The 17,180-nt window shown below is 42.0% G+C and overlaps 1 protein-coding gene across 3 annotated transcripts in view; it reads right to left on the bottom strand.

Annotated features, from left to right (window-relative positions):
• TMTC1 (transmembrane O-mannosyltransferase targeting cadherins 1) overlaps window positions 1–17,180 on the bottom strand; it is a 232,675-nt gene that overhangs the window by 207,304 nt on the left and 8,191 nt on the right. For all 3 annotated transcript variants that reach the window (XM_053252491.1, XM_053252492.1, XM_053252493.1), the window contains exons 2-3: window positions 6,799–6,976; window positions 451–524 (exon numbers count right to left, since the gene is read on the bottom strand). In XM_053252491.1, the coding sequence (XP_053108466.1) occupies window positions 451–524; window positions 6,799–6,976 (252 nt within the window). The remainder of the gene's footprint in view (window positions 1–450; window positions 525–6,798; window positions 6,977–17,180) is intronic.

Raw genomic sequence — 17,180 nt, 5'->3', positions numbered from 1 at the left:
AGCAGAGACGTAGCAGATAGAGAAGTCAGGGAGCTGCTACTTCTTGTCCACACTGCCTCCTCCTGAAGCCTCTTGTCTTTTTTTTTTTTTTTTTTTTTTTAAAGATCACCAGAGTTTTAGATCCTGAGAAGCCAATTAGGAAAAATGGCACACACTAGAATGAGAGTACTGTCAGGGGTCCAGTGCAGCTGATAACACAGTAAGAATGAAGGACTCCCATGACCAGATGTGCTGCAATACTGTGTCCACTTCCCTTAATTTAAGGCATATGGTTTTGCAGCTGCTTTCAGCTGCTCTTCCCCATCCACTGCAAAGAAAAAAAGATATAGGAAAAGAAACAGGATTATGAATGCAGGCACTGAGTTTGCCAACACAAGACATCTCTCACAATTTCTTCATTATTTATCCCCCTTGAAATCTACAAGCATTTATAAAACAAGAGAACCGTACCTATTATAGGAGAGAAAAGCCAACAGAAATAGTAGACAGGCCAGGACATCTGCTCTGCCTACTATACCAGTTACCTAAAAAGAGACAGAAAAAGAAGAAGAAATGGTTACAACTGCAATTACATAACACCACTACATGAGAAGCTATCTTCAGGCTTTGCAGAGTTATTTTTTCCTGATCCTCATCTCTCACTCTCATTTCTGCAAAAAGGCATTTAATGATACTACTATTTTACCAAGGAGATAAAAATTAACAGTATTTTATTTCACACTGTAGACAGCAATGTAGCGTTAGGATACATTAGAGTAAAGAAAGGACTTTTAGAAACGGCACCCAAAAAATAATGGATAAGTTAATTCAGGAGCGATTTAAAGGAGGATTCTAGCTCAGAATAAGTATGGTTGATGCTGGTCATTTCTGTCTCAATGTTTATGGTAAATTTAAATTGCTTTTTTAAAAGATTCCCATTGTCTTTGTTCACCACTTCTAGCACAAATTTGTAGGAAAGTGGGCTATAAATCCATCAATACAGATAGTGAGACACGGATGAGCAAGTGCTTCTTGGATGCTCACAGGCAGATAGATCATGGCAGAAGTGCCCATCCTCTGTTATTCACTCACAGTGATAAGGAATCAGAGGTATTCTGCTTCTGAACATGGAGGCTCTATTTTTAACTGTAAGGGCTCCAGTTTCAACCACTGTGTGGCAAACTCTCAATCCATGCTGAAAAAGCAAGAGAGCAGTCACGCAAGAGGTGAGAGAGGAAACACCACTTAGCACACAAAATATATGCTACAGTGCATATGGATATTTTTATTAAGAAAAGCCGCTTTAGGAGGCTGCAATTATGAACAGGGAAGCAAGGGAATGGGTGCTTAACCCTTTCCCCTACTCCAAATCACCTCCTCGTGTGGTTTTAAACATAGAAAAACAGACATTTAAAACCTGGGGGGCAAAGCCACTGGGGTCATTTGGAGTGAGGGGATCTCCACCACTGTTTCTCCACTCCCAACCACCCCCACTGGAAGCCACATTTAAATAGGCAGCCAGAGTATTGCTACACACATTTGAGTTTAACATGCGATTTGAGTCTGTTTATTAGCCTAAATCAATTTAGTCCAAAATTTGAGATCTGAGGAAGAAGAGGAGCAAGGGAAGAGAAGAACTTAAGGGAGTGTTTTCAGAGCTGCAGACAATCCTTTTTCAACCTGCTGTGTTTATAGTCCTTGCAGGTCTATAATCCTGAAGCAGTGCTCTTTAAAAACCTAATATTATTACAACAAGAAATAGCCATAAGGGAAAGCCCTCCCCACAGGCTACCACAATAATTCGTAACCATGGTAAACTTCACCAACAAAAGGTTAGGCAATTCCCAGTTCATGCATACATTTTAATCACCCTCAGATAATGTGCAAAGAGTTTTCCCAGTCTCTAAACTGGCCAGTTTTTTCATAACGTGTTCATGTTATTTCAACACTTTACCTCCTAAATATCAAGAAATCAGAATGCCTCTCCTGAAAGTCGGCTCATAACCAAGTTAATTCATCTTCAAAGTTCTGGCATTTGCTTTGCAGTCACGTATACACACACAAATAAATATATATTCACTGAAAACACACCTGTTTTCTTCTTCAACACCTCCACTTCCAAATTAAAGGATTTTTCTCTCCCTAAAGGGTGCATTATCCTAAAGACTGGCTGATTTAACTCATAAAAACAGCCTGGGAGGCATCTAGAAAGCCTTCAAGTCTTCTTTGTTATTCAATACAAAATCTTTTCTGAAAGGATCCTAGCAAGGCAAGCCATTTCCATTTTCCCTAAATCTCAAACCTGCTGGCAGACATACTGCACAGCCTGCTGCCCATCCAAGAGGGATGCAGGTTTACTGGCTCCATGGCACTCACCATCACAAGGATGCTCCTAGAGACCATAGGGGGAGCTCTGTGCATCCTAAGCACTGCGTCAGAGCAACTGTGACCGAAAGGTAAAGTGTGCCGTCAAGTCGATTTCGACTCCTGATGCCCACAGAGCCCTGTGGTTTTCTTTGGTAGGATACAGGAGAGGTTTACCATTGAGATGATGCCTTTCAGCATCTTCCAATATCGCTGCTGCCCAAAATAGTACCAGCAGGGATTCAAACTGGCAACCTTCTGCTTGTTAGTCAAGCATTTCCCCGCTGCGCCATTAGGTGGCAGCTGTGACCTAGTCGCCGGATATTATGGGAGCAGGTCACAGCTGCTTGGATGTAGTGTTTGGGTTGCACAGAGCTTTCCCCATTGTCTGAGTGTCCAGACAATAGTGAGTGCCATGTAGCCTGCATCCCTCTTGGATGGGAGGCTGGTTGTGCAGTATGTTAGTCACTGTATTTACTAGCCCATTCACTCCCAAAGAGAACGTAGTTTGGAGAGGAAAGCTAGAAAAATCAAGTTGTCATTTACAACACTTCATACATAATGCAGCCTGTTGCACGCTCACTTTTCAATTACAAGAGTACTTCTGAATCCTCTTCACTAGCTGAAGATATGAACACAAGGGATGGCAAGTTCTAGGAGCCATTATGAACCTGGTTTTTAATCAGGTCTTTTGACTAATTTATATTGTTTTATCTTTTTTTATTGTTAGGTGCCCCAAACAGTATTGGAGGGAGTGGAAACAAACTGGAGAGGTGGGATACAAATATCTTAATAAAGAAAATAAAGCAAGACATGTTCTATCTGCATAGCCTTGCCTAAGGTTCTGCTTCTTGGTCTTGGTCGCTGCAGAGTGTGACGGAATGCTAGGAGAGTTTGATGGAACGAGGGAAACTTAACATTTAGCAGGCAGGAAGAAGAAATGCTGTGAACAAAACCACAGCAAGAAAGAGTTAAAAGCACAGGTAGGATTACTAAACTGATAGTAACTGTATGAACATGGCCATTGTTACATTTGGGGAGGAAAACAAATACTGCCTTCCTGATCAGGAGACACAAAGGCTGTTCTCACGAGCAGCCCAGCCTGGGTTAGGCAGCTCGTGTGCAGCACAAGGATCCTGGCACTGCCTGCCCACCTAAGCCTGCTAACCCCCACCTAACCCTGGGGAGGGAGGTTTTGCACAGCCTTCCCCCCCACCCCACCTCCCAGTCATGTGAATATCCTTATACTCATAAGAAAGGCTTGGGAAATACTGGTTAAATAAACAAGAGCATAGTACTCCAATGAGTTCGCCTTCGTGAGCCACATTCGTTTTGGTGGCGCTTGAGAGAGGATGTTCTCAAAGAACTGTGCCCCAAAGCAGAAAAATCCCAGGTGCCTAGTGGTCCAGACTTGTAAACATCTGAAACATTTTTTTCAGCTCTTTAAAAGGCTGGGTCATTTTAGTTCCTGGAAAAAAGGTGTTTTTTTAACTCTGAATTTGATTCCTACTTGATTTTAAAATACATTTGTTATCAAGGAGTGGGGGGAATATTGAAATAATGCATGAGTTTTGGACAATCAATGCAGCCTATCAAAGTGGCTGTATTGAGAAAGAGCTATGAACTGGGATGTCTCCAGCATGCATCTCTTATCTGCCATGAACTCAATAAGTGGCCTTAGGCAAGTCCCTCTCAGCCTCAGCCCCACATTTTCAATATGGGGTACCAATACCAGCCTGAGTTACAAGGGTGGTGTATGAACCACAACAAGATGGAATTTGAACATTCAGGAGAAGTGCTATGCACTGTGCTATATACCCTCTTAAACATTTCATGTTATAAGAACATAAGGACAGCCCTGCTGGATCAGGCCCAAGGCCAATCTAGTCCAGCATCCTGTTTCACACACTGGCCCACCAGATGCCACTGGAAGTCACAGGCAGGAGTTGAGGGCATGCCCTCTCTCCTGCTGTCACTCCCCTGCAACTGGTACTCAGAGGCAACCTGCCCTTGACTCTGGAGGTGTTCTTCAGCCCTCCAACTAGTAGCCGATGATAGACTTCTCCTCCATAAAATTATCCAAACCCCTCTTAAAGCCATCCAGGTTCTCGGCTGTCACCACATCTTGTGGCAGAGAATTTCACAAGTTGATTATGTGTTGTGTGAAAAAGTACTTCCGTTTGTTGGTCCTAGATTTCCTGGCAATCAATTTCATGGGATGGTCCTTGGTTCTAGTGTTGTGTGAGACAAAGATGAATTTCTCTCTATCCACTTTCTCCACACCATGCATGATTTTATAGACCTCTATCATGTCTCCCCGCAGTCATCTTTTTTCTAAACTCAGAAGCTCCAGGTGTTGTAGCCTTGCCTCATAAGAAAGGTGCTCAATTTATTTCATTATAACATTTAAAAAATAACATGTTATATACATGTTATTTATTGTTACTATACATGATGTGTTGGTACCAACCCATTTTTAAAATCAGGATTTCAGGCAGTTATGAATTAGTCACAGTGATTAACTGATCAATGTTTTCAGCTCTGTTCTGAGCCTCTAATTTAGAACTGTATGCACAATCCAATTTACAGCATGTTATGAAGTTTATTATTCTCTCGGGGCATAAATATAACTGGGAAGTTTTTCTGAATGCAGGTTTAGTTTTCTGTGCTGTAGGAGAGATGATGCTAGAGGAGAAAGAGAGACAGAACAATGTCTCAGCAGGACAAACATCTCAATTATTTTTCAAAGGTGCAACAGCCAAGCGTCCCATTATTCTTCAAATAAAAAAACACTTGGTGTTTAGTCCAAGTATGCTGCTTAAGGCTCTTAATTAGAATCATATCTACAATTCTAAGCATATATTTGCAGCCCTGAGCATGCATAAGTGGAAGAAAGTCCCTTGAACCAAATAGTATTTACTTCTAAGTAACCTTGCTTAGATTAAGGTTCTTGATGGGGTTACACTCCCCTTGAAGGAGCAAGTACACAGCGTGGGGGTACTGCTGGACCTGGCTCTGCTTCTGGAAGCTCAGGTGGAGATGGTGGCCAGCGGTGCCTTTGCATGACTTCAGCTAGTGTGCCAGCTGCATCCCTTTCTCGAAAAGGCAGATCTGGCTACAGTTACCCATGCCTTAGTCATGTCATGGATAGATTACTGTAATGCACTCTACATGGGGCTGCCCTTGAAGAATATTTGGAAATTGCATATAGTGCAAAATGTGGCAGCTAGGATTTTATTTGGAGCTGCCGACTGGAATCACATCACACTCATTTTGAAAGAGCTGCACTGTCTACCAGTTTGTTTCAGGGTCCAATTAAAGGTGTTGGTTTTGACCTTTAAAGCCCTTAACGGTTTGGGCCCAGGATATTTGAGAAACTGCCTGTTCCCAAGGGTTGCTGCCTGCTTGACAAGGTCATCTGAAGGGGCTCTGCTCCGGGTGCTGACTATGAGGGAGGCTCGGCTGTCATGCATGCGGGACAGGGCCTTCTCTGTTGCTACCCCCAGACTCTGGAATGCTTTCCCGGTGGCTATTCACTCCTCGGTCTCCATTACAGTTTTCAGAAAGCGTGTTAAATCTTGGCTTTTTACCCAGGCTTTTATATGATTGTCTCTGCTGCTGCTTCTTTGTATATTGTATTTTGTATGGTTATTTTATGCTTATATTTTAAATCCTTTTAGTCAGATTCATGTTTTTTATATTTTAGCTTAATATTTTAATTGTGTATTTTTATAGTCTTGTTTTAACTTTTCTGTGTGAACAGCCTTGGGATTGTTTTAATGAAAGGTGGTATATCAATTTAACAAGCAATCATTCAATCAATAAAATTAAGGTGTTAAGACTGAAAAGCCCTGCCTCGAGTCTCAAAATGTTGTTGGACTACAACTCCCATAATCCCCAGCCACAATGATCTTTATTTGGGGATTATGGGAGTTGTAATCCAACAATATCAAGGGACCCAAGCAGTGTTCTCTCGAATTTTCTTCATCTGTAAGCGGAATGAGTTTTGTTCTGGGTGGCAGTATCAAGGCAGGGTGTGCACATGTGCATTCAGAATGGGGCCTTCCTGATTCAACTTCAGTGGGATCTAAAATTAACTAAGCGGACATCAAAAAATGTGTGAGAGTGGGCACACGTGCACACCTTAGAAGAAACACTGGACCCAGGTTTGAGAAGCTCTGTGTCAAGGTACTATTGTGGTTAGAAAGCTTTAATAAAAAGTTTACTCTTAATCTCCCCTGCTATGCCAATTATTCCTCTCTCAACAGAATAGCACTTTTGTTGCTGACCTTTTGAAGCAAGGGTAGGACATACTAAGAGGCACATATCGCCTTTATGCTGAGCCAGTGTCACACTTACTGTGGCAAAGGTACACTTTCAATTACTGGGCAGATTTTGTGTTTTCATGGAACAGAAAAGGAAGCTCTTGTAGTGTTCACCGTCTCATCTACTTACGGCCTCAGTGTGAATGGGATGGACAGCAAAGAAGAGAGCTGTGACAAAAGCAAGACGGCTGTCCTTGAAAACAGCTTTGTCACAAGTGTACATCAGCACAAGTGTCACCAGGCAGTGCAGGATTACATTCACGGCATGGAAGAAGAAGGGGTTCATACCAGCCAGCCATATATTTAGCCTGTAAGAAAACACACAGAAGAATAGCTGTTGAATGGAAAACAGAGTTTTGGGAAGGGCTGGATATCACTCACACTCATGAAACACTGCTGCAAGAAAGTTACTAGCCTAAAAGACTATCACTAGCTCAAAAAGGACTTATTGAGGGCATTCACAAAACCAAAAAACGGGGTAGGAAAACTGGTTAGAACAATCTGGGTAGGATGTGCAGCAGCTGTGGAAAAGTCTAGTCCCATGCCCATCATTAGGAAGGGAACTGAAAATAAAACTGCTAATATCATAATGCCCTTATACAAATCTACAGTGAGACCACATTTGGAAAATCAGTTTGCTTATCTGTAACAGTAGTTCTTGTAGTGGTCCTATTGTCCGCCACACTTTGGATGTCTACATTTGCGTAGACAGGACCTCGGAACCTTCTAGAGCTATAAACTATTTTTGGCAGTAGTCCCACCCCCTTGGTGACACACATACAGTCCCTCACAGATGTTTTATTATTACTATTATTTTACATTTTATATCCCGCTCTTCTTCCAAGGAGCCCAGAGCGGTGTACTACATACTTAGGTTTCTCCTCACAACAACCTTGTGAAGTAGGTTAGGCTGAGAGAGAAGTGACTGGCCCAGACTCACCCAGCAAGTATCATGGCTGAATGGGGATTTGAACTCGGGTGAAGAGGGCACCCAAGATGATCAGGGGCCTAGAGCACCTTCCTTACGAGATAAGGCTACTTGGGCCATCAGACAACTGAAATCCTAACTGCTTGCAATCATGGCACAGCTTCTTTTCTCGGATACAACTTCAAAAAGAAAAATGTACCAAAGAGAACTCAGCTTTTGAAAAAGTCCAAAGAGGGAAAGAGGTTTTGCAGTCTTAGAAAACTAAACTCTATCTCCATTATGTTCGTCAACAGTTCTGAGAGTTTGGAGAAAGACCGAACAATTCTTTGCCTGCAGAAACAAGTTGAAAAGCAAAAAACGCATTCCAACTATTAAGCTGCCTAATGGGCAAATTACATGTTATTCCAATTATACGAATATGCAGTTCAAAGCTTATTAGTCCAAAATTACATGCAGCCCATTCTTTTGGATATTCAAAGGATACAACTCATTTCAAGTTCCAGTGTCCCTCAGATTCTTTCCATTACCAGTTGGCTGAGTCTGTTTCTATGAGATATTGAGCCAAATGGTGGATAATATGCAGACTGTAAAAGAGCTGCTTTGGATGGTTTGCAAAGCAACAATTTTAACAGCCCTTCCAAGAGGGCAGATACAGAACTGAGGAGGGAACAAACCCAAATGAGGAAACAAACACTATTTTTATTACTATTCTTTAGATACTGCTTTTCAACACTTGTGAAGGAGTGGCCAATCTGGGGCTCTCTGGTAGTTGTTGGATTACAAATTCCATCAGTGCCTCCAGCCACAATTTGCTGCAGCAGGGGGTGATGGGATTTGTAGTCCAACAACAGCTTGGAGATCTTCCGGTTGGCTGCCCCTGTGCTAGATGATGTTATAACAAGAGAAAAACGGGGACTAAAAGGGTTTTTCGAAGTGTCACAGCTCAGTCCTTTGTTAACAGATAAAGTTACCAAATCAAAATGAGAAGGATATCGTGGTGACGCAATGTGTGTTCTGTGGGGGTTTTGTAGGAATGTACACACAAGACCTTTGAGTCAGTTTTTACTAGAAAACATATGATCAATCTATTTTCTGTCTGCCCCACTCACTCATCATGTGTGGTCACTAGTCTTCTACTGGTTGACTAGGATGCACAAGTGGGCCATGCCTCTACTGGACACATAAGAACAGCTCTGCTCACTAGATTTTATCAAATGACTCAGCTATTTGTTGCTTACAATTCACTGGAAAGGTCCAAGGCTGAAAAACTTTGGTAAAACAACAAGTATGACTTATCAAAGACTGTCTCTGGTTACTGATCCTCCTGGGGCTAGGACTTTTTTTATAATCAAAAACCATGGAGGAATTTTGCTCCAAGGAAAAGAGGGGCTATCAATGGCTACTAGTCTTGATGGCTATGGGCTACCTCCATGTTCAGAGGCAGGATGCCCCTGAATACTAGTTTCAGGGAAGCAACAGCAGGAAAGACGGCATGCCTTCATCTCTTGCCTGCAGGCTTCCTAGAGACATATGGTGGGCCACCATGGGAAACAGGATACTGGCCTAGATAGGCCTTGGGCCTGACCCAGCAAGCCTGTTCTTATGAATATATGATCCAGAGGCTGGCTCCCCATTTGTTAGCTGCAATTAGCAAGCAATGAACATGATCTCTGCTTGAGTCTTTAATGGTTTCCCCTGACAAAACAATGGAGGAAATAAGCCACTCAGATGTAAAAGAAAACTTTTATTATATTTTAGATTTCCATAAACCAAAATTGCAGGGTATATCTTCATTGATTTAAGTTATTTTTCCCTGCGCTTCCCAGAATAATTCACTGGTCATTTTTTTTCCTAATAAAAAGTGTTATTACTTCTCAACAGACAGCAAGATGGAGAGCGCTGCTAACTGAGCAAAGACTGGCTAACTGAGCAAAAAGGCACCTCTTTAATGTGATGATTCTCTTTATTTAGCAGGGGGAGAGTAACTGGCCCTATCCACCCCGAGCACAGTATCCCCAGTGACTGTTGCTGGTGTCTATCTTGTTTCTTTTTAGATTGTGAGCTCTTTGGGGACAGGGATCCATCTCTAGTTACTTTATTTATTTATTTTATATAAGTAAATTAGTAAATAAATAAATAAGTAAATAATTTCTCTATGTAAACCGCTTTGGAAACTTTTGTTGAAAAGTGGTATATAAATATTTGTTGTTATGTTATTAGTGCAGACCACAGTAGGTTAGACTTTAAGCCAATTCGTGTCTACTCAGAAGCAAGTCTCACTGAGTTCAATTGGACATACTCCTAGGTAAGTACATCTAGCATTACAGCCTCAAAGCAGATGCTCTGGGCGCAGAGGTGTATTAGGCTCGTTTCACACATGTAATCAGCTGCAGGACAACCACCAACAAATGCATCCAAACGGAGACTTTCAGGCCCTTTGTCTGCAGCTTTTCCTCAGACTTTCTTAGCAATGCTCACCATAGTATCACAAGCATTTTATTTTGCTGTTTTCTCTGAATGGATGGGATGGGATGGGATTCAGATTACCATGTTATTCATATGACAACTTGAATAATGGCATGACAACCTGTTCTTTGGAAGCTTTCTTCACATGGCAACTCACTTAAAGGTAGTTGTTCCTCCTTTATTAAATGAGAAAAAGCTGTCCTGTGAACAGATGATCACCATGTAAAATAACTCTTTAGTTGCTAGTGAGACTGTCATGTCTAGTGTCCCCTGCAACAGTGACTGCCAAATGCTGATGACTGCATCTCCCATCATCCCCAGCTGTAATGGCCTCTGGCTGGGAATGATGGGAGTTGTAGTCAACAACGCCTTGGAATCTCCTGTCACAGGGAAGACTGGTGATGACCCCCATAGCAATAGCACAGAGTCCAACCCTGTAGATAGGGCACCAATTAGGCCAGAAGAGCCAATTCCAGTCCCAAGTTCTGAAACCAGTGGTCCCTCTAATTTATTTTTTTCCCATCTCTGTGCAGAATGAGTTTGTTCTGGGTGGCAGTATCAAGGCAGTGTGTGTGCATGTGCATTCAGATTGGGGCCTTCCTGATTCAACTTGAGCGGGATCTAATATGAACTGAGCAGACATCCAAAAACTTGTGAGCATGCGCACGCCTTAGAGGGTACAGGGCCTGACACTAAGCTAGAGCCTGTCCGAACCTGCCAGCTGGGAAATCCCAGAGCCAGAAATCACAGAACTGGAAACTGACACTCATTGAACTGGTATCCCCCAATGAACCAGCCTCTTTCATGCCAAGTGCCTTGCACTTCCCAAGCCACCACACCAGTAGGGACCAGGAAGGGCAGAGGAGGAGTGCTGGACTCCAGCCCAGAGGGCCGTCCCTTTGGCCTGCTCTCTAGGCAGAGAACATAGGAAGCTGCCATATACTGAGTCAGACCATTGGTCCATCTAGCTCAGTATTGTCTTCACAGACTGGCAGCGGCCTCTCCAAGGTTGCAGGCAAGAATCTCTCTCAGCCCTATCTTGGAGATGCTGCCAAGGAGAGAACTTGGAACCTTCTGCTCTTCCCAGAGTGGCTCCATCCCAAGGGGAATATCCTACAGTGCTCACACTTCTAGTCTCCCTTTCATATGCAACCAGGGCAGACCCTGCTTAGCTAAGGGGACAAGTCATGCTTGCTACCACAAGACCAGCAGAACCTGGGAACAGCAATCTGAGCCTGGAGGTATTTAAGATCTCATTCCACCTTTGGCAATGAGCAGGTTGTTCTGTAACTTCATTCTGCAAGAGAGGGAATCTTTCCTCTCCAATGTCTTGCTGTTCAATGCAAGTGTGGCAACAGGCACTGAAGACTAAGGCATCTGGGAGGAAGTTTTTTTTGTCTCATTAGAAGCTTGTCTCCTCCTCCCCCCCCCCCCCCCGCCCCCAAAGTCAGGCTAGGGGAACAGCTAGCAGGGCAACAGACGCTTTTTATATGCAATTTTCTACTTCGGCTAGGAAGCTTGATCAGTTCAGCTTCTTTCCCACCAAGACTCAGGAGCATGGCTAGTCTTTACCAAGAGGCCCTTGTTGGGGCACATGTACCCCAACCTTAGACTCAGAGGTACCAACCCAGAAGTATGTGGAATTCAGGCCTGTGTCTGGTTCCATTTTATTAAGACAGGAATTAATGCCTGAACATGAGGGTGAATTGACACCCAGATCTGCCTGGGTAGTGCCTGATAGATGAATTGTAGAGGCAGGGGTAATCTAGCATTGTTTATCAGTGTTTGTGGAACTCACAAGAGACTCAATGGGTCAGGCTTAATTATCAGTCTCACACTGCTGAAATTATCCCTTTTCCTCACTGACAGGATGCTTCTGCCTCAGTCAAATGTATTGATTAACTCGTCTCACACATGTACCCCTTTTTATGTTACTTTAAATATTCTCTTGTTATAATTACACACTAGATAGAGGTACACAAGAAATAATGTAATTGCTGTCTCACACAAATAGAACTAATTCTCTCACTAACTCCTGACTTTTAACACCTTTTGGGACCAGGCTAGCAAATCTGGGACAAGAGAAGGGGCCTATTTGCAACTCAGAGATGCAGATTCGCTTTGGGCAATGTCCCCTCCTCAAGATAGCAGCTAACAGAAGATGAGATTGAGATCTCTCTGGACTGGCTGAATAATTAAAATATGATATCCAGAAGGTAACAGCAAGTTGTCACCTTTTTGGGGACCCAGGAAAAGATGAGGAGAATTCAAATAGACTCTATGAGAGATCAAAGGAAAATACAACTATAAAGAATGAAGCTTACTGGACAGAGAACTAGCAGTCTTGTGCCTGCAAGCAATCTTGTGCCTACAAGCAAGATCTGCTCATGAGCAATCCAAGGGTTTGCTGCCCAAGCCGTGGGGCTAGGGGCAGGAACTCTTTCCATGGGAGAAGGGACTGTTTGTGACTTCTGCTCCGAAGTGAGAAGTCAAGACTTCCCCAGCCATGGTGCTCTGACTCTCAGCCGTGCTCTGAGCAAACTGCATGCTTGATCTAAAAGCTCCTGTCTCCAGCCAAAAGCTTCTCTCCTTCAGCTGAAAGCTCCACCATTCTCAAGCCTCTGATCCTGGTAATATGCCACCCCACAAGCCTTGGATCCCTCCATCCTTTCCCCTTCTTCTCCTTTCCCCTCGTCCCTCTACTAATTCCTGATCTCCCCAAACCATGCCAGCCCTCAGCCTTCCTTACCTCCCCCACTTTCTTCTGTCTATATCTGAATTGTATTAGGCTCTAGAAAGATTTAATACACACACATATGTTAGTTAGGAACACTGGGTGAATATTGGTGCTGGCTAGGGTTGAAATACTGTTAGTAATACTGATAGAATGTTCTGCTTTCTGTTCAGTTAGATTGATGTTGTTATTCTTTTATACTCAATAAAGCCCATTGAATCATTTAGGATTGGTTTGATCTCCTTTCTTCCTTGCGCCCAGATCCTACATGGTCACTATATAAAAGAACTTGGTCACTTGGTGACACTATGAGACAGGCCTAATTTTGTATGCTAGCCGCTAGCTAATGAGCATATTCAGTATATAAATCAGGCCTGGATCACACCCTGGAGCTTTAAAATCACCCTTGGGAATATATCCGAGGAGTAACTGGTGTCTAAAATTTGGACTAAGAATAGACCTCTAAGTTACTTATTCTGTGCATGTGCAAAAGCGTAATTTGCATCCTGAGCTACAAAAGAGCAGTTGAGATAGTGTTCAGTTTGTACCGCATCCCAACTAGGCAAATCCAGATTCTAAACAGAGAAATTATTAATTTTGGTAACAGCACTAATGTGAATGAATTCTCCTGAAGACATGGAGAAAAGCAGCAATCTCTAAACCCATCCTGGTCCCATCCCCTTACATGACTGCAATGGCATTTGTTTATTAGAAAGTAAACATGGTAGAAATGCTGAATCATGATGCCAATATCATAGGTGTTATTTTGGCAGTGCCAGGATTTTTTTCCCCAAAGATCAAAAAGGAAAAAGAAGCCTCTTCAAAGTGTACACCATGTACCTTTTTTAAAAAAGCATCACACATTTTTGGCAGGATTAAGAAGTCTGGTGGAGTGCCAAGAATAGAGAAGAAATCTGGTAAATTAATTTTTTTAAAAAAAACACAGCACAAGAATATATACAGAGAAAGTCCTCCTCATTCTACCAAACCAAACGAGCTGACAATTCCCCAAACATAGGAAAACCCAAATGACAAGGAAAGTCCCAATTTTCACACATGTAAACTGTATTCTCTCTTCATTTCCCTTCTTCCATGTGCCACTGGCATTGCTGTCAACCACTGGCAAGTTCCCAATATTAAAATTGTTACCAAGAGAGTTATTTAACTTCTTTTTTAGTCAGCTCAATGAAACTGCAGTGGCATACCACAAACAGTGTTCGCTCTAAGGCATGCACACGTGCGCATGCTCATACTTTTTTAAAAATGTCCGCTCAGTTAATTTTAGATCCTGCTTTAGGAAGGCACCACCCTGAATGCACATGTGCACACACTGCCTTGATACTGCCGCCCAGAACAAAACTCATTCCCGCACACAGGTGAAAAACATTAGAGAGAACACTGACCACAAACTACACATCTGAAATTGCTTTCCCCCATTAAGCAAATCATAGCAGCAAATAATCACCAGTAAAAAGAACACAGTTTCTACAATGTTTTATATAGTGCATATGCAATTAAACACAAGTCCCAAGACCACGCGTACAAGAAACAAATGCAGCACACAAGAAGAGGGCACCAACCCATAGATACTCTTTGCTTAAAAAACAAACACCCTTCTCTGAACCATGCAGAAGCACAGCCACAAAATAAGTAGCAGAAGAGCCAAGAAACAAAAAGCAACATGCTTCCAGTGGAAAAGTGAGCATAGACCAACTGATAGCCCTAGACTTGGAAGGAGAAATGCTTCAGGAACATACCCAGTGGGAGGAAGACAGACCACATTGGTGGAGGCATGTACGTCATTCTAATCATACCTAGCAGCAACCCACTGGGTAGGTACCATGACCCAACACACAACTTTTCAAGGCTCTACTGGCATGCAAGCACCTGTCCTTTACTCCAGAGGTGAAGGAGGCCCTCTGCTCAGAGTAAAGTAGACAGCAAAGCAGTACTACACAGCTGCATCTGAAACCCTCAAGTGATGTCATTGTTACCCACAAGTGCTCCACAAGAGCCTTAAATCATGCAGCTACACCACTCTAATCCAGGAGGTTAGAATGCAAGAAGCAGAAAGCCCAGAGCACAGGACACAAGTCCTATCCATGTATTCTGTACTATCAGTGTACAGATCTGTACACAGGTAATTATTCGGACATTATGTTCAATGCACAAACAATAGTACATGTCCTATCTGTACCATGCATTTGAGAGACCTGTACCCAGGTTCACTTTCTAAATCAACACATATACAGTCATTCACACAAACACATGTAAGTGTGTACAGATTCCCTTATGTACATACAACTTAATATCTGAACAGGGCTATACTCCCAACAGAAAGGGTAAAAGAATCAGCTCTGAGTACACTACCTCAATAGCTCACCGGGTTACTGAGTTTATTAACTCAATGCCCCAACTGCAGCCGGTTTCATTAACTTTTCTAAAACACTTTAATAAAAACTGTAAGAAACTTTATAAATATAGTTAGAACCATAAAGTTAAAGTTACCAAAGCTTGCATAGAACCGGTGATACAATTACCATAGAAGAAAAGAGTTTACCCTAACATTTTGCCTAGTATTCCAAAATTTCCTACATTTCCATTCCTTCTCACATTTGTTGGATTCCAATTCACCACTTTTTACACAAATATACCATCTAATTTTGTTCAAAGTAGTCAAATCCCAGAATCTTATATACCATTATTTCACTGATGAATTTCTTTAGACATCAAATACAGAGCATATAACGATTTAGCAGACAGATTCATGTGGAAAAGAAGGATTTCTTTCTCTTTGGCTACAGATCCCTGCAAAGAGTTCAACAGGCACATTTTAGAACCCCATGACAATTGGACATTCAATATTTGGTTAACCAACACCATAATCTGCATCCAAAAGATTCTCATTTTAGCGCAAGTGCACCAACAGTAACTAAAGTCACCCATTTCTTCCCCACATTTTCAACACAAATCCATACTATTTCAATAAATCTTTGAAAGTCAGTATGGTGTCAAATACTACTAGTCCATAATTAACAATAATTTCCTCTATAGAAATTACTGTGTATCTATTTACATTTCCTCAGGCTTATAACCAAAGACAGATCTATTGCCAAATTCTTCTCCTAGTTTACCAGATAACTGGAACCTTCCTTAGTTTACCAGATATTTTTCCCCTCCTTAAGTATAACAAAAGGTGGAAGATTTGGAATAACAAACAACTTGGAGTCCCCTTCTCCCCCAATATTGTCAAATAGCAAGAGAATTCAAAGTCCTATATTTTAAAACAAAATATTCTTTTTAAAAATTGTAAATTGTTGTAATGTTTTAACATTTTGCTGTCATTTATTTTAATCTTTTTAAAAATTGTTGTAATGTTTTAACATTTTGCTGTCATTTATTCTAACCAATGTTTTATTTTTTGTCATCATTTATTTGTTTTAACTAATGTTTTAACTTTTCTGTTTTTTGTTGTAAACCGCCCAGAGACGTGAGTTTTGGGCGGTATAAGCATATGTCAATAAATAAATATTCCCAGATTCCTTGAACTGGATTTTTTAGTAGTACTGATCTTATAAAGATTGGGTTTTAAAAAATGGACAGATGCCCATCCAAAATTTTAAAGCAGAAAAGGAGGATATAAGCCTCTGTTTGAATACTTTCAGATCAGACTTTTTTTTTTTCTGAAAAGTTTTCAATTGGTTTTATTACATTTTAAAAATGTATCAGTCACTTTCTAGAGTTCAATTCTCCACAAAGGGAATTCTCTCATCAAGCCAACACCTCTCTGCCAAAAGTCATATGCTGAGCCTCTCCCGCTGCCCACATGCCTTATAGCTCATGCTATAAATACAGCATCTGGGAAGCCAAATCAGGTGTATGCTGGGCCCACATAGAGGAAGAGGCAGACATGAGAGCACTGGTTGCTCTCACTTTTTTCATCTCTGTGTGGAATAAGTTTTGTTCTGGGCGGCTGCACACATGCATCCAGAGTGGGGCCTTCCTAATTCAAACTGAGCGGCATCTAAAATGAACTGAGTGGACATCCAAAAACTTGTGAGCACACGCACATGCGCACGCCTTAGAGGCAACAGTGCACGAGAGGCCCGATAACCACCATGTCATAGCAATTGCCCACTGCAGCATGTAATCCATGAGCCAAGCCCACAAATGTTAGCCATTGCTACCATCTCAGGAGACAAATGCTCAGAGTGATTTTTTTGGAACCTCTACTCCCCTAGAGAGGGAAAATAGTTGATAGCATTGCTGCATGTACAGCTTCCTCTGTCTTATAATCCCTCATTCACCCCTACCCCCAAACAATTAGGGTAAAACTGCAATCATTTCTGCACAGAGGAAAGCGTTAGGGCAGGGCTGCAAAACT

This window comes from Hemicordylus capensis, chromosome 5 (genome assembly GCF_027244095.1).
Source record: "Hemicordylus capensis ecotype Gifberg chromosome 5, rHemCap1.1.pri, whole genome shotgun sequence".
Lineage (NCBI taxonomy): Eukaryota > Metazoa > Chordata > Lepidosauria > Squamata > Cordylidae > Hemicordylus > Hemicordylus capensis.
This window is presented reverse-complemented; position numbering and strand designations above follow the sequence as displayed.